The sequence below is a fragment of the Sturnira hondurensis genome, unplaced genomic scaffold (assembly GCF_014824575.4).
Source record: "Sturnira hondurensis isolate 20B ecotype Veracruz unplaced genomic scaffold, ASM1482457v3 Scaffold0021555, whole genome shotgun sequence".
In the NCBI taxonomy this organism is placed as follows: Eukaryota; Metazoa; Chordata; class Mammalia; order Chiroptera; family Phyllostomidae; genus Sturnira; species Sturnira hondurensis.
Window position 1 is genome coordinate 3,341,354 of NW_028094186.1, and position 25,148 is coordinate 3,366,501.

At 44.1% G+C, this 25,148-nt stretch overlaps 1 protein-coding gene across 2 annotated transcripts in view; it reads right to left on the minus strand.

Moving 5' to 3' along the window:
• Window positions 1-25,148, minus strand: part of KDM1A (lysine demethylase 1A) — a 55,700-nt gene that overhangs the window by 2,703 nt on the left and 27,849 nt on the right. For both annotated transcript variants that reach the window (XM_037032950.1, XM_037032949.1), the window contains 13 exons: window positions 24,561-24,639; window positions 23,849-23,941; window positions 22,845-22,951; window positions 21,245-21,326; window positions 20,292-20,386; window positions 11,272-11,414; window positions 10,813-10,903; window positions 9,152-9,286; window positions 8,426-8,499; window positions 6,680-6,791; window positions 3,588-3,720; window positions 1,957-2,144; window positions 1,439-1,553 (listed from right to left, as the gene is read on the minus strand). In XM_037032950.1, the coding sequence (XP_036888845.1) occupies window positions 1,439-1,553; window positions 1,957-2,144; window positions 3,588-3,720; window positions 6,680-6,791; window positions 8,426-8,499; window positions 9,152-9,286; window positions 10,813-10,903; window positions 11,272-11,414; window positions 20,292-20,386; window positions 21,245-21,326; window positions 22,845-22,951; window positions 23,849-23,941; window positions 24,561-24,639 (1,447 nt within the window). The remainder of the gene's footprint in view (window positions 1-1,438; window positions 1,554-1,956; window positions 2,145-3,587; window positions 3,721-6,679; window positions 6,792-8,425; window positions 8,500-9,151; window positions 9,287-10,812; window positions 10,904-11,271; window positions 11,415-20,291; window positions 20,387-21,244; window positions 21,327-22,844; window positions 22,952-23,848; window positions 23,942-24,560; window positions 24,640-25,148) is intronic.

Below are 25,148 nucleotides of genomic sequence, written 5' to 3' on the forward strand. Positions count from 1 at the left end.
GAGGACCTGAAGGACAGAGTAAGCCACGCTGGGAAGGAAGAAGAAAAAAACACTCCAAGTACAGTACTTCAGGTCAGGGGCCCTGAAGCAGAAAACAGCAAGGTGCATTCCAGGATCCTGGGGGGCGGCAAGGGCGCCCGGCGCCCAGGGAGTGGATGGGGTAAGAGGGATGAACAGTGAGGAGGCTGAGGCAGAGGAGGGCCAGATGGGCTGGGCCTTCTTAGGAATGTCCGCAACGAAAAGCCCTCACAGAGAGAAGCAGGGGGCAGTTAGTGGCTGCTGGTGACTGAACAGCTGAGAGGGGAGAGGGGCCTGAACTGGGAGGTGCGGAGCAGACAGGAGGGACGCCAACAGGGCAGAGGCAGGGAGGCTGGCACGGACAGGACTCGGTGGCCTGGGGGGGGAAAGGGAAGGGCACTCGGACGTCAGGAAGCTGTGTGCTCAGGGAATGAGGGCGGCCTCTGTGGATCGGTGGCCCAGGCAGGGGAAGGATGGTCCGGCGGCAGGCAGTGAGGAGTGACGGAAATAATGGGCGTCTGCACCGCTGAGGTGGCGCCTCGGACAGTGCAGAATATCTGACTGCTGCACATGTCAGACATTCTTTTCCTGCGACGAGGTAGGGCCCAAATACACTTTTTTAACCTCTGTATAGGACTCAGAGCAATCCCAACGTGGAAGAACGTGCAACAGAAGACAGGAGTTTCGTAAACACATTCTAAGTGAAGCGATCAGACACTCTAGGACAAGTCACGTCCAAGACTGAGAACACAGAACACAGACTCCTCCAGAAAGCCTCCTGGGGCTTGTCCCTCCTCCTGGTCAGGTCGACTCTTCCTTTTACTTTCCTGAGAAGCACTCAGGCTGCCACCCTGTTATCTACCGTATTTTGCCATATATAATGCACACTTTTTAACCCAAATTTCTGAGGGAAAAATAAGGATGTGCATCATACATGGGTAGTACTAATTCCATAGCTATATAAATGTTTGTAATTCCTTTATGCTTTTGTGTTAAAAGTGTAACTTTAGAAAGCTGTAACAATATCCATATGCAAAATAATACCCTGCAATGAGAATTGGTTTTGTTTCTAAATATAAATAAATAATTGAATTTAAAAACTTAAAATGAAATGTTTTTTTCCTGGATGTTTGGACCCCAAAACGTGGGTGTGCACCGTATGCGGGAACGCACGATACATGGCAAAACCCGGCACTTACTGCTCTGTCCCGAGCCTGCCTGACTCCTGTGTCCCCGCAGTCAGCTGTGCGCTCCCTGAAGGCAGGTTCCCCCCCTCCCTGTGCCCCTGGCACCAATAAGGGATTTTGCTTGTTGAGTGAATGAAAAATCAAGACATATATCTATGTGAGAAAAACCAGAATACTCCTCATTCTCTACTCTTGTAAGGACATGAGAAAAACTACAACTGGACAGCACTTACCTTTATAGAGGTTCCAGAAGAGGAAAAGCTCGCCCCGGCTGGCAGTCGTGCTGCCGACGTGCCCGAACAGATTGACACTCGGGTCCCAGAACACCCGGTCGAAACACAGCACCACCTGCCAGAGAGGGAGCGCCGGGCGGGTGAGGGCCCTGCGGGGCTGCAGCTTTAGGCGCAGCTGTGCCTCGGCAGGAAGTACTTCTTCTTCAGACCTTGTTTAAATTCCTTCTAATCTGCTCTTAACATAAGCCTTGAAGCCTTGAAATCCCTACCACGAATGCATCACTTAGGACGACGACATTTAAGCTCTCTTTTCATCGGCCTGGGTTTGTAAAGCGGCCCCAGAACATGAAGTCCTCAGGACTACTTTATGTATAATTAGGCGACGAAGGGAGGGAATGGACAGGCCTCACCCACAGCAACGCTGAGAGCACAGCGACAGGTACGAGGACCCCTCCTGTCTGAGCAGAGGCAGGCAGACTGGATTTGGCAGGGGCACGAGGGGTGCGAGGGCAGGTTACCTTGTTCAGGTTGCCGAACCCCATCCTCTGGACCGCGGACGTTTTCCACTCAGGAAGAGGCGGCACAAACTGAACAGCCGGTGGCTGCTGCTTCAACACCCCCAAGGGGAGGGTGCAGAGAACCGCGTCACACTTGTAAATGAACGTCTGGCTTGTGGAGCGCGTGTTCACAGCTATTACTTCACACCCTAAAGGGGTTGGAGGGAAAAGGCTTTACTGGTGGCGGGAACGGCACAGCGAAGGGCGCAGAACACTCAGTGCACAGCAGGCTGCGTACGCCATCCCAGTTCATCCCTTGTCCAAGTCTATGAGGTCAGTTCTACCCATTTTTCATAGAAGAAAACTGAGGCAGAAATGAAGTAACAAGGGTAGTAAGTGCCAGGATTCACACTCTGATACTCAACTTCCGTCTTTATCTTCACCAATGCACTACTAAGCTTACCTTTCTGGTACACTGTGACCTTCTGGACGAATGAATAAAAGGACCTGATCGTTTACCAAAGCTAAGTAAATTCAGACCAAAATTCAGAGTACAATGTCTGTCCCAGTAGAACCAACACCTCCTCCGCCGTGGGCAGGTGCTCGCTCTCCGAAGGACCAGGAGAAAATGGCACCGGAAGCCGGCAGCATAAACCTAAGGATGCGGCTCTGAACCGTGGGGACTGCCATTCTTGAGAATCCATGGGCTCAGAGTTGACCACAGAAAAGGCACTGCAAAAGTTAACGTCATGTATCCTCATTTGTGCTGCATTTTTTCTTCAGTGAGTGCCTATCTGTGCACGTAAATAGTTCAGATGAGTACGAGATCTCAGTACATGGCCGTTTGCCGTGGTCGCGGATTAGAGAAAAGGCCCCCAGAGCCACTCTCGCTGTGCGTCCCCGGCACCCAAAGGGCTGTTTCAAGGCTGCAGATCTTCTCAGCACCGTCAGTTAAAAGCTGCCTCAGAAGAGAGTTTAAATGGAAATCTGTTTCAGCGGTTTTAAAAAAATACCTGTGGTGATCTCGGAAACTCTAGGACAGGGGCCCTGGAGGGCAAAGCAGTGCCACACCAGCATTTATCACGAGGGCCCTCAGAGAGGGGGTGGCCAGTCACCATAAGGAGGTCGGGTCATTAATTCCAAAGGCGGGCGGACAACAGGTTCTCTGCACTCCGTACCAAATGGGCCTGAAACCAGCAATAACGAGCACCGAGCTCCCGCCACAGGAACGGGGCAGTCTGAAGTCAACTTAGTAGCAGGACCACACTCAGGACTAGAAAGTAGCCTGAGCTGTTCATCCACGTGAACAGGAGAGGCCAGTGTGGATCTGAAGGCTGAGATGCAAGATGGTGAAGTAACAGGAGTAGATCCACTGGACACCTAGGGGCCCAAATTCTGGTATTTAAGTCCATGCACAATTTGGAAATTAAAACTACCTCAACTTTCCGGTTTACACAATGACGAGGCTGGAACTTCCAAATTCTCTATGGGCTCAATCCTTCTGTAAACGCAAACTTTTCAATTCGGAGTTGTAGTTTATAAGACATTCTATCAGGAAATGACCCAACACTTTTTCTAGAGGTCAAACTCAATAAAAAATCAGGAGTGTGTTTCGGAGTTGAAGGTTTCTCTCCGCAGCACAGAGGACATACCTGAGGCCGTGTAGCGGACCTGCCGAACCGCCGTGTTCAACTTAATATCCAGGCCTTCTGCTAAAGCCACAGGCACGCAGGAGTAGCCGTTCCTCACTGTCAGGTGGCTGCCGGTGAACTCGAAGTCATCATCCTACACAGGAGCGAAAAGGGCCTGTTTTCACATTGTCTTAATCTAACTTACGCCTTTTACTGAGTTCTGTAAAATAACACTAAAAGCACCCGTTGGTGGAAACTGTCGGCACACTAAGGCAGAAGTGAAAGAACAATCGCCCCGTGCTCAGTCTCAGATGCCCCGGGAAACTGAAGGGGAAGGAAAAAAATGTCAGAATGCACGCCCAGGCATGCCCACAACGGCTCTCTCTGGGCAGTGAAACCAGGGCAGTTTCTTCTTCTCTGAGGTAGAGTTTTTTACACCAGGTCCAGACTATTCATGAGTGATGGAAGAGGGAAGGGAGCTGCGTTAGTAAATCCACACGATTACACATCTATTTTTTCGTTTGGTTTTTGAACGCATTACAGACTCAGTGGGATATCAGAATCGCTATCCTGATTGCATCTTCTTCTTTCACCTAAGAGCAAAATCAGTTTTTATTCCTTAAACTTACAGGTTTTAAAGTTGAGGAAGACTCCAAAGCTAGAGACAGTTTAAGTATAGAAGGCTATCTAGAGTTATAAAAATTGGCCCAAGGCCGTTAATATAGTAAAGTCAAGATCTGACCTCAAAGAATTCCCTAAATAATTTTCTTAAATTTTATTTATTTATTTATTTATTTGCTTACTTTCAGAAAGAAGGGGAGGGAGGGAGATAAGTGGGAAGAGAAACATTTTCTCTCCAGCGCCCCCATCTGGGGACCTGGCCCATAGCCCAGGCTGGTGCCCTGACCAGGAATCAAATCAGCGACCTTCCACTTTGCAGGACAACCCCCAACCCACTGAGTTATGCTGGTCAGGGCCCAACGATGTTATTTCTTTGAATTTACTGGAAATTCTTTTATACAGAGAAACTTTTGAGGCTACACAGTATTTCCAATTTCAAGAAACTCCTGGAGAAAACGTACCGCACTTCTTAGGAATGAGAGAAAAATACTGGCCGGCAGCAGAAGCCTCACTGCTCCTCAGTGCCCCAGGGCCCTGTTCAAACCACCCACACAACACAGTAACAAATGTACACAGTCTGAAACTCCAATGACAGGTCAGTTACTTGGAAGGGTCTAATTTAGTATTTACATGCAAAACCACAAAGAAACTAGGAACTAACAAATCCAATCCTCACTGTAATTCAAATACTAAAGAACACCAAGGTATATTCTAAAGATTACGAGTCAAAATAATCTTATTAAGAAAATGTAAAATAAGCCCTGGCTGGTGTAGCTCAGTGGATTGCGCGCGGGCCTGCGAACCAGAGGATCGCGGTTCGATTCCCAGTCAGGGCACATGCCTGGGTTGTAGTCCAGTTCCCTGCAGGCCAACTCCCAGCAGGGGATGCACAAAAGGCAACCATACATTGATGTTTCTCTCCCTCTCTCCTTCCCCTCTAAAGATAAATAAATAAATAAAATCATAGATAGATAGATAGAATAAACTGAGTTCTCACCAGTTCAAAGGTAAACCGCCCTCACCACACTTAATGATGTGACAAAAGATTGAATCATGTTCAAGGGTAAGAAGACAACATGAAGGGGACTACCCCCCTCAAGTTGATCTACAGATTCAACGCAATCCCAATAAAAATCTCAGAAGTTATTTTTATTAGAAATTGATAAACCAATTGTAAATTTTTCTGGAAATACAGAAGACCAAAAATAGGCAAATCAATTTTAAAAGAACAAAGTTGGAGAACTTACATTACCAGATTTCAAGGCATATTACAGAGCAACAATAATCAAAACAGTGTGACAGTGTAATATGGATAAAAGGAAAGTAATCGTACACAGACTCACACATGTTCACTGGTTTTCAACAAAGGTGCCAAGACAGATGGAGAAAAAGGACTGTGTTAGAATAATTAATTAGATAACCATATAGGAAAATATGAATCCTACACTCACCTCTAATTATACACAAAAATTAACTCAAAATGGATCACAGACCTAACATAAGAGCAAAGTCCATAAAGCTTCATAAAAAAAAAAACGAAGAAAAATCTTTGCAACCTCTGTTTAGACAAAAATATTTCAGGATTTTACAAAAAACACAAAGCCTCAAAGTTAGTAAAATAGAACTTCATAAAATTGAAAACTTTTGCTCTTTGAAAGATGCCATTTAGAAAACTTTACAAAAGGCAAGCTGTAATCCAGTAAAAAATATTTGCAAAACATGAATCTGACAAATCAGTTGTATCCAGAATTTAAGAACATAATGAACTCTCATTATGTTCTTTAACAATTTAACAAGAGGACAACCAGATTTTTCAAATGGACAAAAGATAGGAAAAGACTTTTCATCAAAGAACTGACATATGAATGGTCAAGTCCAGGGAAACGCACAGGAAAACCACGAGGGGAGTCAGAACAGCTGACGCACCAGAAACAGCAGCACGAAGGGCTGAGGATGAGGATGTGGGGCAACCGGAGCTCCTACGCTGCTGGTGGGTGGGAACGCAGTTCGAAAAACAGTTCAGAAGTTTCTTATAAAGCTTTGTAAAAACTACTTTCCATAAGATTCAGAAATTTGATTCCTAGATATTTACCCAAGAGAAAGACACAAACCAGTTTCACGCTCATACCAGCTTCAGTCAGTCACAGCCAGACAGGGAAACGGCCCACATGTACCAGTGAAAGGCCCATCTGTGACACATCCATATAGCGGACAACTAAACAATAAAAAGGAACAAAATACTGACACACACAAGAATGATGAGCCTCAAAAGGGCAAGAGAACCTTTAATGATGGTGAAATGTTCTCTTCTGGACTGTTGTGGTGGTTTGTGGCTATATAGTTTGGCAAAGCTAAACTGTTCACTGAAAGTGGGTGAACTTTATTGTATGTAAATTATCTTCCTTAATAAAGCTGTTTAAAAGCACACATACAAAGTTTAGCTTAAGAGCCCTTTTCAAGGCATACACCAAATAAGTGATAATTTTTTTTACCTGATCCCAGTGTTTAAGGGAGAGCGTAGAGAGAGGTGTGGCATTAGCAAACTCAAGGTTTGCAAAATGCCAATCAAGTATCTGTCGGTCTCTTGATGAGAGATACACGTCACTGCAAAATGAGAACAAAGGAGCACAAGGTTATTAAAGGACTTTACTAATATGCTCAACGGGCTGATGTGAGTGATCGCAGTGAGTATGTGACCATCTAAACTTGGCACTGTTCCTTATATGAAGTTCTAAGTCAAAAAGTAGAACCTGATCTGTCTTATTAACCCCTTCAGCCATGTGCCTAGGGCAGTGCCAAGTTCACTACATAAAGCAATTTACAATCAGGCCTTCTTTGTCTGGGAAAAAAAGACCTTTTTTATATGGTTACTTTGCACTATGAAAGTATATTCACAGTAAAAATTTTTATTTAATAAAGAAAGCATGGACCCTGGCTGGTGTGGCTCAGTGGACTGAGCAAGGGCCTTCAAACCAAAGGATCACTGGTTCAATTCCCAGTGAGGGCACATGCCTGAATTGCGGAATAGGTGCCCAGTAGGGGGCGCTAGAGAAGCAAACAAACATTGATATTTTCCTCTTTCTCCTTCCCTTCCCCTCTTCAAAAATAAATACATCTTGCCCTGGCTGGTGTAGCTCAGTGGATTGAGCACGGGCCTGTGAAGCAAAGGGTCACCAGTTCGATTCCCAGTCAGGGCACATGCCTGGGTTGCAGGTTAGGTCCCCAGTAGGGGACACATGAGAGGCAAGCATACATTGATGTTTCTCTCCCACTTTCTCCTTCCCTTTCCCTCTCTCTAAAAATAAATAAACAAAATATTTTTTAAAAATAAATAAATACATCTTAAAAGAAGAAGAAGCAGCAAGCATGGGCACTCCTGATTAGAACAGAGCAGATGTATCTGGAGGCCAGAGCGGTATGGGGCACAGTGTCAGCAGGTAAGTATTCACCGTCAAAACCCAACAGAAATAAGTGTCAGACTTTCCGACTCCCCAGAATTATGGGAATTTGAAGCAACAACACCTTCGAGGCCACTCAAAGACGACAATTCTGATTTACTACACTTTCATTCAAATACCAGATTTTATGGAGAAATGCACTCTTAAAAACAATGTATTGAAGGCTCTAGGACAGTCTCACACACTGAAACAAGAGTTGGGGGGATTTAGGAGACGCACAGGTGACCACTGAACAACTCGGGGTAAAGGACACCCACACTGCTCTCCCCAAAATGTCTGGGTTAGCTTTTGACAACCCCACAACCTAACTACCACTGGCCTACTGCAGACCGGGAGCCTCACCAATAAGGTAAATAATCAATAACACATATTTGTACGTTATATGTATTATACACTGTATTCTTACAATAAAGTGAGCCAGAGAAAAGAAAACTATAAGGAAAATATGTACATATTACTTTATGTACTCATGACATACTTTTTCTTAAGTTTTTCTAGATTTCTAGGCCTACACAGTTGTCTGCACACTTTTTCAAATTGTTGAAATCTCCAAAAAAATTCCCAATATATTCACTGCAAAAATCCACATATAAGTGGACTCGAGCGAGCAGCTCAAACCCGTGTTTTCAATGGTAAACTGCAGTCCACACACACAAATACCTTCCATTCCTTCAACACCATGCAATCCACTCACTGGCCGTGAGTAACCCACGGTTCTTTATAACTGAACACACAGGACAGTAAAAGCTGGCTCTCTGAACATCTGTCTGCTTTTCTTACCTTGGGGGATTGGCTTCCAGTTCTTGAAGTTTTTCCTCTAGCTTTCCTTGTGTTTCAGCTAACTCATCATATTCCTGATAAAATTAAGAGAACCAGTTGATTGGGACATGTCAGATCCACCTAGTTATTTATTCCACAAAATGCAAGGTCCGGACCACTTCTCTGCCCATTTCGTATCTGCTTAAGGCTAGGTCAGGGCTCAGAGATGGGTGTTTTTGGAGACAAGCTATAACTGAGCCTGGAATTAAGACTGGGGTGGGGGAACAGCGACTACTTCCTGTGCAGGTACCGCGTCCCCAGATGGAATGAGGACCGTAGATCCCCTACGGGCGAGTTAGCACTAACACCATGGCACAGATGAGGGATCGGGGAGCCCGAGGTCACATGGCTAGGCGATACTAGGTTACGGATTTCAACCAGACAATGTGATTCCAGATGCCTGAAGTCCACGCTCATTATCATTATGCTAAACTGTCAGTGAGACACTATACCAAAGGCTAAAATGAGATGTAAGTAAGCTAAAGGATGAGATTATAAAAATGAAGTAGGAATTCTGTAGAAAAAGTCTATCTCAAACCAAGCTAATCCATTAAATCCCCATGGCTCCTGTGTATCCAACTGTTTTCTTACTATAGGCGCCTGTGATTGGCTAGTGGCTCGCTCTTTTCCAGAGTTTCTCAGGATTCCCAGTAAAACCAACCAGGCACGCGGGCACGCATACCACACCTTGCACAGGGCAGTCAGGTCTCTGTGTTTGCTTTTCACTAAGAACTCTGCAGTGATGTCTCTGGGTGGCTTGACCTCAGACGCCTCTTTGTATTGCTGATGAAGTTCTTTAATTTTCTCTTTCAAATTTACCATCTAAAAGGTAAAAATACAGATTTAGCACTCCAGATAGTGACATAATTCATCTCTAAACCCCGTGCTTTGGCTCCTTGCCTGGAATGCTATCATATCGCACCAGCACAGGCCCCTAGAATTCTTCAATACCTCGTCCACATCACGACGCTCTAGAATGGGGGGACCCTACACGGCTTGACACAGATGTGTCACATCACGAGCAGGTACGATTGGTTCTGTCTTCCAAAACAAATGGGAGAACTAGAAGTGTCCATTAATTTAAAAAAATTACATACACATGTACAAATTAATTTAATTTCCAGGGAAAACAAACTACCATGATTTGCTTTTTAAACACATAAAAGGTCAAGTCATCACACAAAGCACCTAAGGAGCCATTCCCAAGGTGAGCCGGGCAGGTGTCTGGTGGCACCACAGAGGACTAGGCGAGGGCTAAAGCTCGAGACAGGACACCGGCCACCTTGCGGTTCTCTAGCCACTCTCCCCATCTCGTCCACACAGGATCCCGTTGGAGGCGTGCTGGAGGCCTCTTGGTTCGGCAGTATGAACAAATGAGACACAGTGAGTGAGGCAAGAGTCTGGGGCACAAGATGCACCCAGATTTTGCACACCAACCCCGATGGGGACTGTCCCACTTTGTATTTTCTCCCTGGGCTGGTGTTGTATTTGAACTGACAGGATGAGAAGAAACGAAGTTTCCTAGTCTGGTGCCAGGGCTCTGGATGGTGGCGGTAAAAAGCCCTCAACAGATACAACATCTGGCACAAATGAAATAATCAGGGCAATGAATTATCGTCCTGGTTGCTGACTGTTGGTCCTTATCAGGGGGAGCTTGACCACTGGACAGATGGTTTTCCTCTCATCCCAGAGTTCAACAGAGGTCACTGGGTCAGCTTTGCAAGAGCCAAAGGGAACCAACCTGACAATGAAGACTGACAGATAAACAGTGCCTTTTTTAAAAAAAAATTTATTTTTATTTTTAGACAGAGGGGAGGGAGGGAGGAAGAGAGGGAGAGAAACATTGATGTGCGAGAGAAACATCAATCAGCTGCCTCTTGCACGCCCCCAAATGGGAACCTGGCACACACAACTCAGGCATGTGCCCTGACTGGGAATTGAACCTGCAACCTTTCAGTTTGTGGGATGATGCCCAACCCACTGAGCCACACTAGTCGGGGCTGAAACAGTGCCTTCAGCTAGTCATTTTTTCTTAAAAGTAAAGAGTTCCAGGGCTTTTTAAATCTCTAAATTAAGAAGGGATGTCCAACATGCAGCCCAGCATGGCTATGAATGTGGCCTGATAGACAATCGTAAATTTACTTAAAACAGTTCTTTTCCCTGCTCATCAGTTTTCCTTAGTGTTTGTGTATTTAAAGTGTGGCCCAAGACAACTCTTCTTCTAGTGTCCAGAAGAAGACACTGGAACGAGTGTCGTTGTCATCTTCTTCCAAAGATGATGACTGGATGCCCCCAAGGCTTTTTCCCCTATGTACCTTTAGCTACAAGGAAAATAGACAGAATTTTACCTTATTAAGAAGCTCTTTCAATTCCTCCTGAGTTTTCACTATCTTCTTCCAATGCTCAATCTGCTCATCTTTGACGTGCTTTTCTTGTAACCTAAGAGAGACAATCAGTGTGCCCCGGTAACACAGCCAACATTGTGACATAAGACTGGTATCCATCAAAAACATTCAAGAGTATCGAGGCCCACCGAAATTTCTAAAACTTTGGAATAAGATAGTTGGCAGGTGGCAAATTATTTTCTAGGCTGGTAAATACAGTTTAATGCCATAAAAGTGAATTTCCGAATTGGGAGGGACCTTACATATCACATAATTATTTTAAATGGTTTTACTTTGATTTAACTATTTCACATAAGAATAAGCAGGAATTAGCTCAAATGAGACTTGATGGAAAACTTAAAACAAAAAAAGCAAATCTCTAAACAGAACTCACTAGACAATAAGCAGTGTCAGAGTACTTACTGAATGACAACTTCCAGTGCCTGGCCAAGGGACACAGGCTTATTATTGAGGACATTGAAGTCCAGCTGATGACTTAGGTAAGATGTAGCTTCTAGCAATCGGTTAAACTCTTGCTCTACCATTTCATCTTTCTCTTTAGGAACCTGAAAATCCGAAGTATAGCAGAGTTGGTCCTTATGAGACTAAACGTAACCATCCATGACAACACAAATGCCATATGATTGAAAGGTCAAAACATGTATCTCAAAGGGAAAACCTTTGAGGACAATGATTCAAACTTTCTTTTCTATGAAGTGGTCAGTCCCACTAAATGAGATATGAAGTGTTTTTGGCACTATTATGTCCTCTTCTCCTGATTCTGCACTCCGAGCCGGGACTCTACCTCTGTGAACAGCCCCTGGCTGAGGTTCGGTGGAGTCGACATGCACTGAGGTAAGCTGGGCGGACATGCAAACAACAGCTAGAACAGTCCCAGAGAGCAAAAACTGTGTCAAAACGCCTGAGGACCTTCCAGAAAAGGGGCAAGATGGACGAACAAGAAGCCTGAAGCGTCTGCTTCCCCTCAAAGATGACAGAATTTAAGATGGGAGCAGGAAAGACAAAGTGAAATTCACGGTTACTAATAAGCTGTTAACTTGCAGAGTGATGGTGTTTTAAGGTACCAGTCCTGTTCAGAGTCAAACTCCCGAAGCTCAGAGTGTAAGTGACTGGGGTACCGGTGCGCTCACCACCGTGGAGGAAGAGGACAGACCGCAGAGCAGGCCGTCAAGCCGCAGAACCACCACACTCCCGTCCCTGCTGTGCCGACGCCAATCCCTCTGCCGCTGCTCACTTCAGCCCCACGGTAACTCATGGTGGCAGCGCGGGGAGGCCAAAGTATGCCTAATGCAAGCATCTCTTGCCGTAAGCTGGGCATCAACTGGGAAATAAGACTTAAAAATATGAATTCCACTTTACAGTCAACCTAAAACTGGTAACGAGAAAACAAAACATTGAAGTTCTCATAAACACTACGGCCAAGGAGACGTGACCCTTTCCAAGCGGAGGTACCTGACTATGGACAAGATCATCACAGTAAGACTCTGCCTCTTAGTTTCTGTCCTTTCCAGTTAAACAGATGCTTCTGACACACAAGCCTCTGCCCCTTCACTGAAAAATCACACAAGTGACACTGTATGAGCCATGGGGTGGTAAAAAGAATGCAGCAGTAAGTACAACCTACACCAAAAGCAGAGACGGGGAGGGACTGCAGCTGTCCTTTACAACTGTAAACATGATGGATGCCACAACTGAGTCAATCAAAAGTGTAATTTTATAGCATCAAGTTCTGCCCTGGCTGGTATAGCTCAGTTCACGGGCCTGCGACCCAGAGGATCATGGTTCGATTCCTAGTCAGGGCACATGCCTGGGTTGCAGGCCAGTTCCCAGCAGGGGACACATGAGAGGCAACCATATATTGATATTTCTCTCCCTCTCTCCTTCCCTTCCCCTCTAGAGATAAATAAATAAAATCTTAAAAAAAAAGATAAAAGCATCAAGTTCTAGAAGATCACACATAGGAGAGACCAGGAAATCTTTAAGAATTAGAAAATTCTCCTAAGCCCCAGAAATAAACTCTCCCCAAAAATCTTCTGGCTTATGTAGAGAAATAAGGCAGAGAATTAGGCTTTGGATGACTGGTGCCATTTACATATCGGGGTGCTTGGTGCCTAGAATTCAGGGGAGCAAACACACACGACCACCTATCCGACTCCACGGCCAAAGAAAGGCGCTCTTGGTGGCGTCTCCACCTGTCCTGACTACACAGCTATCAGAGCTGATGAAAGAGACCATCTTGCCAGGAAGTTCATTTACTTGCTCATCTGTTACTTTTCCTCATCGATGTGATGATCACGATGCTTAGCGCAATGCTGAAGGTGTGCTTGGTGGAATTCCCGCTATCAATGATGCTACAAGATGGTTCTAGAAACTCTAAATTTGGTGTCCCTTTAAAAAAGGCAACAATTACATTTTCAATGAATATCTACAGTTCTGAGATTTTTTTTAATTAAAAAAAAAATCCTCCCCTGAGGATATGTTTTTTGGGGGGTTTTTGAGAGAGGGAGAAAGGGGGAAGAAAGAAAAAGAGATAGCAACAGGTTGCTTCCAGCACACGCCCCGACTGGGGATCAAACATACAGCCTTTGGTGCACAGGGTGGTATTCCAACCAACTGAGCCACCTGGCCAGGGCTACAGTCACAAGATCTTAACGGGTCAGGGATGCCATGTGCATGACCGCTCTTCCTGGAGGACAAAGAGGTGGTATTCTTACATGTGGCTTCTGAAATGCCTAGCAAGGGTATGCGATAGCAGCAAGAGGGACTGCAACACATTTGCCTCTCCGGTGGGGCAGAATATACCAATACACGAGTGTGCAAATGGTACAGATTAAAGCTCTTCCAGTGTCGACTGGATGGCTTGCTTCAAACAAACTTTAATCTTTACAGCTACGGTGGCAGTCACACAGGGAAGCTCATACTGAAAAATACGCAGTACTCAGGCTCAGAAACTGGCATCCAGGGTGGATAGCAGAGAAATATTTAAAGGGACACTGTCAAGGTTGCGGGGACCAAATTCGACCTTTTGTTTCTTCCCTGTGTTTGCTGAGCCGCCCACTTGACTCATTACACTTTCCCCTTTAGTCCCCCCACAACCCCCACAAAAACCCCAACTTTTTACATGCGCTTTCAATGACAAAAACTCAAATGGCACCAGCCCAACATACAGGTGCAAATCTACAACAAACCAGTGTGAACGTGTGATGGAGAGGACCTGTGGAACAGAAAGACTTAAGTTTTAAGCTTTTAATGGGTTATTGTAAACAGTGAGGAGAATGATTTGAAAAATTATGAAAAAAATACCTTGACAGTGTCCTTTTAACCAGTGCAGCAGAGAGAGAAATAAACTGTCAATAGCAGCCCACGAGCCAGGTCAAGTCCCATTTTGCACGACGGCAGTAAAGCCCCGGCCCCACACGCAGCATGACAGAAGCCCTCCGCTAGTTTGGAAGCGGCAGCCACCAGAAAAAGAGGGAACAGACTGCACAGAAACCAAAACAGGAGAGTCAAGGCAGAGAGATGGGCAAAAGAAAGCCAGTGTGGGGAGGAAGGGTAGTGGCAACGGGAGATGGCGTGGAAAGCAGTGAGAAAGAAAGCAAACTTAATAAAAGAGAAAAAGAAACACAGACCAGTAACGAGAACAACGATGAACAAAAACCAAACCAAAAGGCCACTGTCGTGTGTGACAACAGGACCGCATTTCCCACCCTCGGCCCACAGGACAGGCATGTTGCCAGGAAGACCAGGGATAGCGTGGAAACATTTACTGTTCCCTGTTAACTTTAAAATCCCACTCTGAAATTTAACATTTGGAAGACAGTAAATACAATACTTGTCTATTAATGAATACTGACTGGGGGAAAACCGCAATGTGTTGTTGATATCTTAAAATACTGAATCTGTCTCTAAAATTAAGCTATTAGATATGCACTATGACATGCCCAGACAATGAAAAGAACGTGTGCAAACAAAAACCTAAGCACCTCCTAACTACCTGTTTCAGGCCTCCTTTCTTCTCTTGGTGAGAACCACAAATTATGGGAAGGAGCTGAAATACTAGCAATCTCTAAACACAAGAGGCAATAACTTTAATTTTACCCGACCATTCCATTCCAGGTTCTTAAATTGCACCTTGGGAAAGAACTCAGCAGATGATGACAAAGGGTTAAGCACCACGCAAGCCAGGGTTTTGCCAGGGTCTCCGTGTGGCCACATAGCCAGAGCAGGTTACAGCCAACCAAGCATCGAGCGGGAAAGGGCCTTTGATACAGTTTTCTAGTAAAGAACTAAAAAGGATGTCATTTGAAACAGACTGTGATACAAATGATCAAAGCCACTCATTTCCCTACGAAAGGCTCCAGATAAACAGTTCCTTCCAGACCAAGAAAACGCGGTGAGTCTCACTGCTCTAGCGGATACAGTCCGATTGTCTGGGTCCTGCACATTACACAGAGATTCCTGAACCTGGCCGAGGAGGGGGCAGCCTCTGCATCTGGCCCACGCAGAATGAATTTCGGGAGAGCCAGGCAACTTTCTGGACAGGATCCCCGATCCTGCAAGAAGTCATCTCAAAGGAAAAACAACTTGCCTTAGTTCTACCTCTAGCCGCCTCCTACCACCACAAACTCTTCAGGTCCTCAAAAGCATGACCTCACTTCCAGGCCGAGTTGAGTTCTGAGGCAGCAGAGCAGAGTGGGGCTAACTGCAGCGAGGTTATGGGAACAGAAGTTCAGATTTCGCCAAAGAAACCCTCAAAAGGAGCAACACATGGCAAAAAGCTGTAATGGCCAAATCTGGCCAACAGAGGCCACAGTTGATCTCTACCTCTCCCAACCTCTGGCACTTTAAGAACTGCGATGAAACAAAAAATTAAGATTAGTTTCTCTGGTAAAATCTGGAAGAAGAAATGTACATCTGAACAGTGTCTAATTCAGATTCCCAAATGGGTAAGGAACATGAGATACAGCTGTTACTCCTAAAGGGAAACTAAGGACAACAAGCGTGTCCTCAGTCCACATAAAATTCAATGTCATTCTATAAATGAAGGCTGTTACCTTTAAACTCACAGGGAACTTTTAAGATAATGTGAACACCAGACTTCACTAACATGTGACTGGCTATGCGGGGAGGGCACACACGTGTCTAAGGGGTGCACTGGCCAGTCTAGCACACAGTAGCGGTGCTCTGTAAATTCCTGTTACATGAACAGATCGACACAGTCTGGACGAGCAAAGTTAGCATTACAAATACATTTGAGGGGAAAATACCTGTTTGCAACTTCAGGAACATTAAAGGCAGGCAGGAGATGCTATAAAAAGCAGGGACTGGCGGCCATGATTTTAAAGGACAGAGAAAGAATGCCTTAAAGGTACCAAAGATGTTTTTACAAAGGAGGACGAAAGCTGAAAATGCCAACAGGCCCGTGTCGAAAGTACAACGCCCTGAGCACCACGCTCCATGAACACGAGTGAAAACCGGCTCCCTCACCACAGGCACTGAGTGCGCCCAGTCAATGGCTTTTGTAAAAGACCTGGCACCTGTGACCTTCCAGTGTTTTCCTCCGTCCTTCTAATAGTACAGCCACTCGAGAAAATCAGTACCTGTTTTTCCAAGTAGTTTCTGAGCCTTTGGATCTCATTCAGTAACAACTCTAACTGTCTCATTGTGATGCAGAATGTTACAGCATGGTAAGAATGTGGTTAGGATACCTTTTCGTTACTCAAAAGAAGTAAAAACCAAACCAGAATCTCAAGTTCCCGAGTTACTGGCTGGGGTACAGGAGATGCAGAAAACATTTAGTCATTTCCCCCATTCCCCCATCAATCCATGTTTTGAGTCTCCTTATGGGTGACTCCCAAAACGTTCCTGAACTATTTATTACCCTATTCCCCAGAACGTCTCCACATTCACTGAAAGCTGACTGAAGTGTAGTCTGGAGTGTAACCCCGTCATCAGTCACAGGGAGGGAGGCTACTATATAGTAGCTTTGATTGTTTCCATAGCGAGAAGACACTTCTATCTAGAATGTATCCCATGTTAGAACCAAGCAGGGAAACCCCTGTTTGAGTATCCAGAGCCATAAAATAAGCTTTCCTTGTCAAAAACACACACAGAAACTAAATATCCTAGCTGTCAATGCAGGACTAGAGAGCAGAGAAATAAACTTTCAGAGATTCTTAGGATTAAAACAAGACAACAAAACGAAAACCACTTGCTATGCATTTTTTCCTACAGCAGCAGAATGGCTGAGTCTGGTGACATGTCCTTAGAACAGGGCAAGGGGTGTTTATAACTCAGAGTCAGCTGGCCGCTGGCCTTGTACAGGATGAGAATTTCTCTCTGTGTACTAACAACAGGGCCATCACATCACTCTCTTTTCCACTAAGGCGGTCCACAAATAATGGAGGAACACAGCACCCGTGATTTAACAGTTTACTGGAGAAAAATCGGTGGCTGGGTGAATATCCATCTAGGTGGGCCTCGCTACCTCCTGAGAGCTGCTGTGAAAAGAAAGCACTTTGAAAAGGAGACCCTGCTGATGCAGTCACACAGGCCACCAGAGTTGCACACACTCACCCCTGTGCTCCACCTTCCCTGAAAAATCAGCTAGGAATAAGCCCGAGAATCTGAGACGGAACCCCAGGCAATAGATCCTGGCTTTAAAACTTACAGACTTAATGTAATGACCTTAAGCAAACATTTGTCCGAGCTTCAGATTCTTCCCCTGCTAAATGGGAGAACGAGTGAACTCATCAACTTACTTCTTAGATTTCTAAATTGTGGTTATACGCATAAATTAATGGGGCTCTAAGTTCTGACTTGTACTTGTCCTATAAACTAAAAGCCAGCCTTCAGGTGAACAGCTGTCCACTCATACTCCGAGTGGCACTACTGGGAAAAGTGAGATACGGAAACATTAGCACCCCTTCTCAGGTTTAACAACTTAAGGCAGGCAGAACTCAACACTGCCAAGAATTTTACCCTGGATTTGAGAATGCTTAACAAATCCTCCGTACTACTTGGCTACTGCACCAAAGAGAAACATACCAACTTGGAAAACTCCTACAAAGATCAGAGTTGAATGACAACTACAAGTTTACTTGAAAAGATAATTCTAGCACACAGAATGCTGAAAACCATACACCTGCTCAACAGATGCTCACTGCAGCACTACTAAAAGGGCGGGTCCCTGGTGAGATGAGAAGCTTGTGCCAGAATCTAAAGTAACACACCACTTCTCTCAATGAGGAAGTCTGGCCACCAACCAAAGTCATCATCTGAATGAACAGCGTGGCTAAAGATGCGGTTTATTTCCACTCTGGAGCCGGTTATGAACCTCACCCCACTCCGGCAACCAACGGTTCACAGACTGGCATCTGGTTAAAGGCCACACTTGAGGGGAATACTGGTATACTACTTAGAAACAAATTTTTTTAAACAATATGTTAAAGCTCATCTAATACCAAAGAAAACAGTCAATTAATTTCTCTGGATATCTCTACCAAAAAAAACCCCAAGCTTTCCTTTTACTGTTAAGATGAAACGAACCCAGACGCTCTACATTCAGGAAAATCTAAATAAAAAGGCAGTGTCTCGAAGGCAGTGACACTCTTTGGTTTGGATTCCACTGCTGCTTGAGGACTGAAGCAATATGCACCCCAGGGGCCTCGCTTCCTCAGTTCAGTTCTCTAAACCGCCGCCTGTCTACCCAAATACCCATCTGTCCAGGTTGCTTCCCCTGCACTAGACCTTGTGGAGTCCCAACCTACAACTCAGCCCAGTAAGCAACAGCCTCCACCCCAAACTGCGGCTCTACACCACCAGCCCTCTACTGGGGTGTGGTCCTGTGCTCCTTCAGCGACTTCTCTGACACCTCCTTCTGCCTCCACCCAATGCCTTTCCCTCCACAACCGTGTTCGAAGTCCTAACCCACCCTAGCAATCGCTCTCCTTCCCTCTGACTCTCTCCCCACCACTCCCCTTCCACCTCCAGAGACGCTCTCTCTGCTCTTCAGTAGCAACTGATCCTTCTACTTAACCCTGGCTAATCTGCCTTATCTCTGTTACTGGAATGTGTGTGAGTAATAGGCTTGAATGGCAAAATGATGTTGATTTTAATGACAGTTTTTATTACTGATGCTCTTGAGTTCATAAGGCATCTGGAGTCACTAGAACTTAAGCTCCTTGCGGGCAGAGAATACACCTTTGGTGCTTAGAATAGGGCCTACATTTTGGCAAATGTTCAGTAAAAACTTGTTGACTGACTGTGACTTGTTTTAAAATACTCCAGGCCCAAAAGGGGGCTGGATAGATGACATAAGACTGGAATGAAAAAATAGAAGTCCATTACAGTACTTCTGAACACTTCTGAAAATTTCCAAAACAACACACTGGGAAATACTTATCTGTGCACAAGCCCCACTGCACTGTGGCATCTCACACAGCAGGGGGCGTCTTCTTTAACTCTCTACCCTTTGCAGGTCTTCGCAGAGTACTGAACATTTACTGAATTGTTGAGTTCACCTCTACTTCATCATTTTTTATCTTTCATTCTGTTTTGTTAATTCTGCCAGAGGGTGCCCCCACCCTACTCCACCCCCCAAAAAGCCACGGGAGGAAATTTGGATCCAGAATGGGGGAGATTGGAACTAAAAGGCATTCCTTGAAAGCCTGCTGTCTCTGATATGAACCCCACACACTTCAAGGTACACAAGAAGAGGTTATAATGTCCCCTGGGCCCTAAAATTGGGATCTTACCACTTCTGGCAACAACAGCTAAACTGCCAAAGAGAAAGCAAACCTTCCCTCCCTCGGAATTGGGGACACCCTTACTCCTGGGAGGGAAATTGCCAAAACTGCTGCTGAATACAAACTTGAATTTGACTCACCCGTGAAAATCAGATTGACTTACACAGCTCAGCCTATCATACAGCTGTCAAACTACTATCACGTTCTCACACTGAATGTCCCTTCCACGCCACTGCCAATCTAAGTAAAGGAAGCTCCTATGCAGCGGGGTCAACAAACACCAACCATAAGCACCAGCTAAGTACCGCCATTTGGCTACTAGCCCATTAAAACCTGGGCCTACAAACACAAAACTGAGCACACAGAGGAACAAAGAATCCAGTGTCAATGACACAGGTCTCTTAGAGTCAGTGGCCACAGCTAAATAAAAGGTTAACTGTCCAGCTAGCCTTCATTAAATGTCTGAAGATTAATGCTGAAACAGGCATATAAATTTGCATATATGCAATAATAATCCTTTCCTATGTAGCTCAGAAGGAATAATCAGAAAACACCACATCATTTCTGCTCTCAGTTTATATGTATATGTGTGTATATTCACCCACACATTTTCCCTAAAATTGTTTTCAACTGAATCAAAAAGATTTGGAAAAGTTCTGTTTATCCTCAACTTACAGCTTGTCCATTGGCTTCATAAAGCGGGCATTTCTGCTTGATCTTGGCCAGCTCCATGTTCACCTGTTTGCTGACGACGGCCATGGGGTTCCCTCCTGGAAAAGGTGGTCAAACTCAACACTCCCAGGAAGAGAGCAAAGCCTCAAAGCGACAATATTTTTACTCACATTTAAAGTACTTTAAGCTTGTGTATTATATACCGAACAAAAAAAAAACAAAGGAAAATAAATGTGTAAGCATAGAGCAAAAAATTACCTATAATCCCACGAAGTGGGATTAGTTAACATTTTATAACAGATCCTTTTAGACATTATGTGCATAAAATTTCAGACCTACACACATACACAAAAGGATCCTAACACATTGTTTTGTAATTATTTTTATAATTTAACAATAAACTATGGACATCCTCTCATGTTAATATGGAGGTATAGTTCTCATGTGTAACAATTTCACCTTCCAATCTCTGGTTTCTAACGTTCTGCTACATCACATTAAAAATTCTCCACCCTGGCCGCTGTAGCTCAGTGGACTGAGTGCGGGCCTGTGAACCAAAGGGTCACAGTTCAATTCCCAGTCAGGGCACATGCCTGGGTTGTGGGCCAGGTCCCCAGTAGGGGACACATGAGAGGCAACCACACACTGATGTCTCTCTCTCTCTCTCTCCTTCCCTTCTCCTCTCTCTAAAAATAAATAAAATCTCCAAACACAACATGGTCCACTTATCTTTCTTAGGATAATTTCCCAGAACTGGATCTGCTAGGTCCAAATGTCTACGTGATTTACATTTTGTGCATGCTGATATATCCTAGAAAGACTACTTGCCAATTTATCTCTGACACTAAGAATAGTATCCTAAGCCAATATATTTTAAGACTGCATCTATAGCTTTAAAACATGAGTTTAACAATCTTCTGAGTCTCCCAGGTGTATTACAGCACAAAACCACTTACCAAGACCTGTTACCACCATGGCTCCAAGATCAGCTACATAGTTTCCTTTGCGAAATGTGGCAACTCGTCCACCTACACGATCCTGTTTTCAAAAATTAAATGGTTAAAATCATCAATTCTATTTTAACTATAAGAACCTGGCATGGTACCATCCCAGGCCTCTGTCTTTCATAATTAAAAAGAAGGGCATAGTTTAGAGTTTACACGGAATGCAGTAATAGCACTGTGGGCACAAAGAGCAAAGGAAGTTTAGAGTGGAAGACTATTTGAGGGAGAGGTAGGTAATGAATGACATACAAAAGGTATGGAATTATAACGTGAAGTAGGAAACAATTTGATAGTCAGAAGCCATATTTAGTCCTAACTACTACTCTCTATCCAGCTGTCTCTACTACCACTAACGGACAGGCCAAGCACGGATCACACATATTGAAAGTATGTGTTAAAAAATTCCAACACTAAATGCCATCTTTCTACCACTGAGTCCCGACTCTTGCCCGCCAGTGCCCAAAGTCAGCGGTGCCGATCTGACAGACGACTTCTTTGACCAATAGTTCTCCAGAGCAGACCCATGTCCAGGGGCAGAGTGTCTAATGAGCCGAACAGTATCTCATTCCTGCCAACAGGCCCAGGTTTATCTCTGCTCGCTAGGGATTTTCAAGTACGAGGTAACCTTACTTAGCTGTAGTGACACTTCAATCATGGATACATACGGGCATACAAACTCCAAGCAAGCAAGCAAGCAATCAAAACAAAAACCTGTTCACTGGACTACAACTCCACGGGAGGAAGGATCATAATTATCCCATTATTCCTCACAGCATTTTCAGCACACAGGACGCAGAGGGCACACGACTGTTTTCTGAATTAATTAATAAAATATTTTTAGCAAGACTGTATCCGAAACTGTTTACTTTTGATTTCCCATATTTGAAAAGACTATTTTTTAAAATTAACAATTTATAAACAGCAATTTGGACTGCACTAGACATCTGAAAGCTACTCTAAAACTCGAGGGTGCTTAGGTTACCCTGAGACGTGTCTCTGCAAACAGTGGGAGCTCAGGGAGGCCTGTAAGCCATGGGAGATAATTAAATCTTGAACTTTAATCATGAAAACAATTCGAATAGTCGTGTCCTAACGTGGTGTTCTTTTTTCCACTCTGTGCCTTTTCCTCCTTTAGTTTCCCTTCTCTCTCTAGGACTCATGAGAAGGGAACCAGTATCCCGGCTTCGTCGGGCCCCAAACTATGGCTGCTGCCTGAGAAGCAGCTCCTTTCCCCTGACTATCAAACAAGGAATACGGTTCCCTCTGCCCCACTGCTGAAATACTGCAAAGGATGTGTGTCCATGTAGACACGACCCGCAAACACCCATCCAAAGACACACGGAGCATTTACAAACTCTAAATCCTCACTGAGCACTTTTTCGAGCTTTACTGTCAAAAATGCTTCCATGTAAGTACCACTATCCAAATGCTTTGAGTATTAATACCAATTAATTTGGTTTAGTTCAGGGAAGTTGTATGGTTTATTAATTTGCAATAAATAACTTCCTTACGCTTCCTTTAGGTCAGGTTTCTAACCACCCAAAATTCTTACCCTAGCTTCCAGAAGTGTGACGTCCATTCCGAAACTCTGTAATTGACGAGCCGCTGCCAAGCCAGAGACTCCAGAGCCTATAATAATGACCTTCCCTGTCTTTTTAGCTAAAAGCCAAAATAAATGAAAATCAGAGTGTTTTGTTGTAGGTTTGAATTTATATTTATGGTGTTTTATCATGAAAACCTCTTAACATGTCACAATGTCTTACAAAGTAAACAACTCAGTTATTTTCAAAATGCAGCAACTATCTAAATACAAATTAGCAAATACATAAAATTTATAAACTTCAATTCGATGTTGAAAATTTATAAATGAAATCCTTTATGTTGGGATTCACTTCTTCACTCTTCCCAGTCCTGTGCTTCAGGACCTGCGGCCCTTGGCTAACTTACTACGAATAAGCCGCTTCATTACCTCACAGTCACACGTGGGCAATCTGACCAGCCACACTACTTACCCTCAAAGCCATCTGAGCTCTGGTTCTATACTTTTCAGTATCCATTTTGGAAGAATTATTAAAGCATCAAAAATAAATATATTTTAAAATAATAAATAAACATATTAATTCTCAAAATACCCCTATCTCCTGGATTCCTGGCAGACATTATCCCAGATCATGAACGAGGAGTTTACAAAATAAAACAGTATCTATAAAATAAAAATGCAACCTTCAGCAGTATAAAAAACTGGTCAGGGAGGGAGTATCTCAAACCTCCTGCTTTCATAAGTCACTTCTCTCATTGTTAACACATTTTATATTTTAATCTAGTTCTTAAATTGGAAGTCCAGTACCTTTTACTAACTGCCTTTCAAACCAGAAATTACAGGAAACACATTTATGAAGAGATTTTAATTTTGACTTACATGATAAACTTATTCCGGGAATATTTTGACTCCAAATATAGATTTAGAAATCAACATAAAATGCTAAAAGCTCTTGGAAATAAAACGGAGCCTAGAAGCGTGACTCAGAATTACAAGTGCACTGGCCAGGCCCTTACTTGGCAGGGGCTTGATCCTCTTGTAGATGCCGAAGTTGATGAGTCCGTGGCGCTCCAAGTAACTGTGGACTCGGCGGACGAGCACAGTGTCACCTACGGAGCAAACGGGTCGAAGGACATGTTCACACTTTCAGCAGTTTAAATGACAAATTCTTTAACTCTTCTATTTCCCCATCACGAAGTCATTCTATACATCTTTTCCATAAGCTTCAGGTCATGTGACTCCTTTAGAAAAGTAATTCTTAGAACTATGAGTCTGTGAGGTAGTACAAAATGCATATCACATAATTAGGGATTTAAGGATGACATTCCATTACCGGTGAAATGAAAAGTCAAAACCAACCCTTTTAAATGTAGTATTGTGCTCATTTACTTTGGCAAAACCTTTACGGGATTTTGTTGGTGGCAAGTGGGCAATGGGGAAGCCAGAGACCCAGTCAACTGAACGCCAACACAGCACTCTATGGATTAAAGCCGGACACAGGTCTGGGGACATTATTAGCCATCTCTTGAACTCACTCATCTGTCCATGCAATTTAAAAACCAGGCAAATTATTACAAACATACAAAACAGCTTTTCTATAAGGCTCATTTTTGCAGAGTACAAGGTGAAATAAGATGAAATATGAATCAAAGGAACCATGAGGCTCCTGGGAGGAAATATCAATGTTTACAACCTAGTCCGACACCAGCCACTGAGCACACGACTTACTGTTGTAAGGTGCTTCGAGCTGTTGTAGAGTGGCCTCGAAAGTCAGCTGTATCTTTGGATTATCCAACCACAACTGCAGCTGTACGTAAATGAGAGAAACTGCGTTATATACAACTAGACTTATACCATTTGACCACTTTAAAGTACCCTTTTAACTTTTAAGGCCCCCAAAGGGGGCTTTCCTTTCACTGAAAACAACGAGGGTTATATTCCTAACAGAGAAACTAATGAAACACAAGACCATGTCAAATGAGCAAATTATTGAAGAAACTGGGAGATATTTAACCTGAAAAAGACAAAAAAAACCCAAGTAACTTACTGAGATCACACAGCTGCAGGTAGGGAGCAACTGGGAAACTGGGATCCAAACCTGGATTACATGACTCCAGAGACAGTGAGTGGGTGAAATCCACCAAAAACAAATGATTGGTTAGATATACAGAGGTGGGGGGAAAAGATGCCGAGGAAACTCCTCAGCTGTTGGCCTGCACGACGGAGTGAGTCAGTATGCCATTCACTGAAAGAGGAGATGATGAGTCTAATTCCAAGAAAACCAAGCCCTAGCCAGGTAGCTCAGTTTGTTAGAAC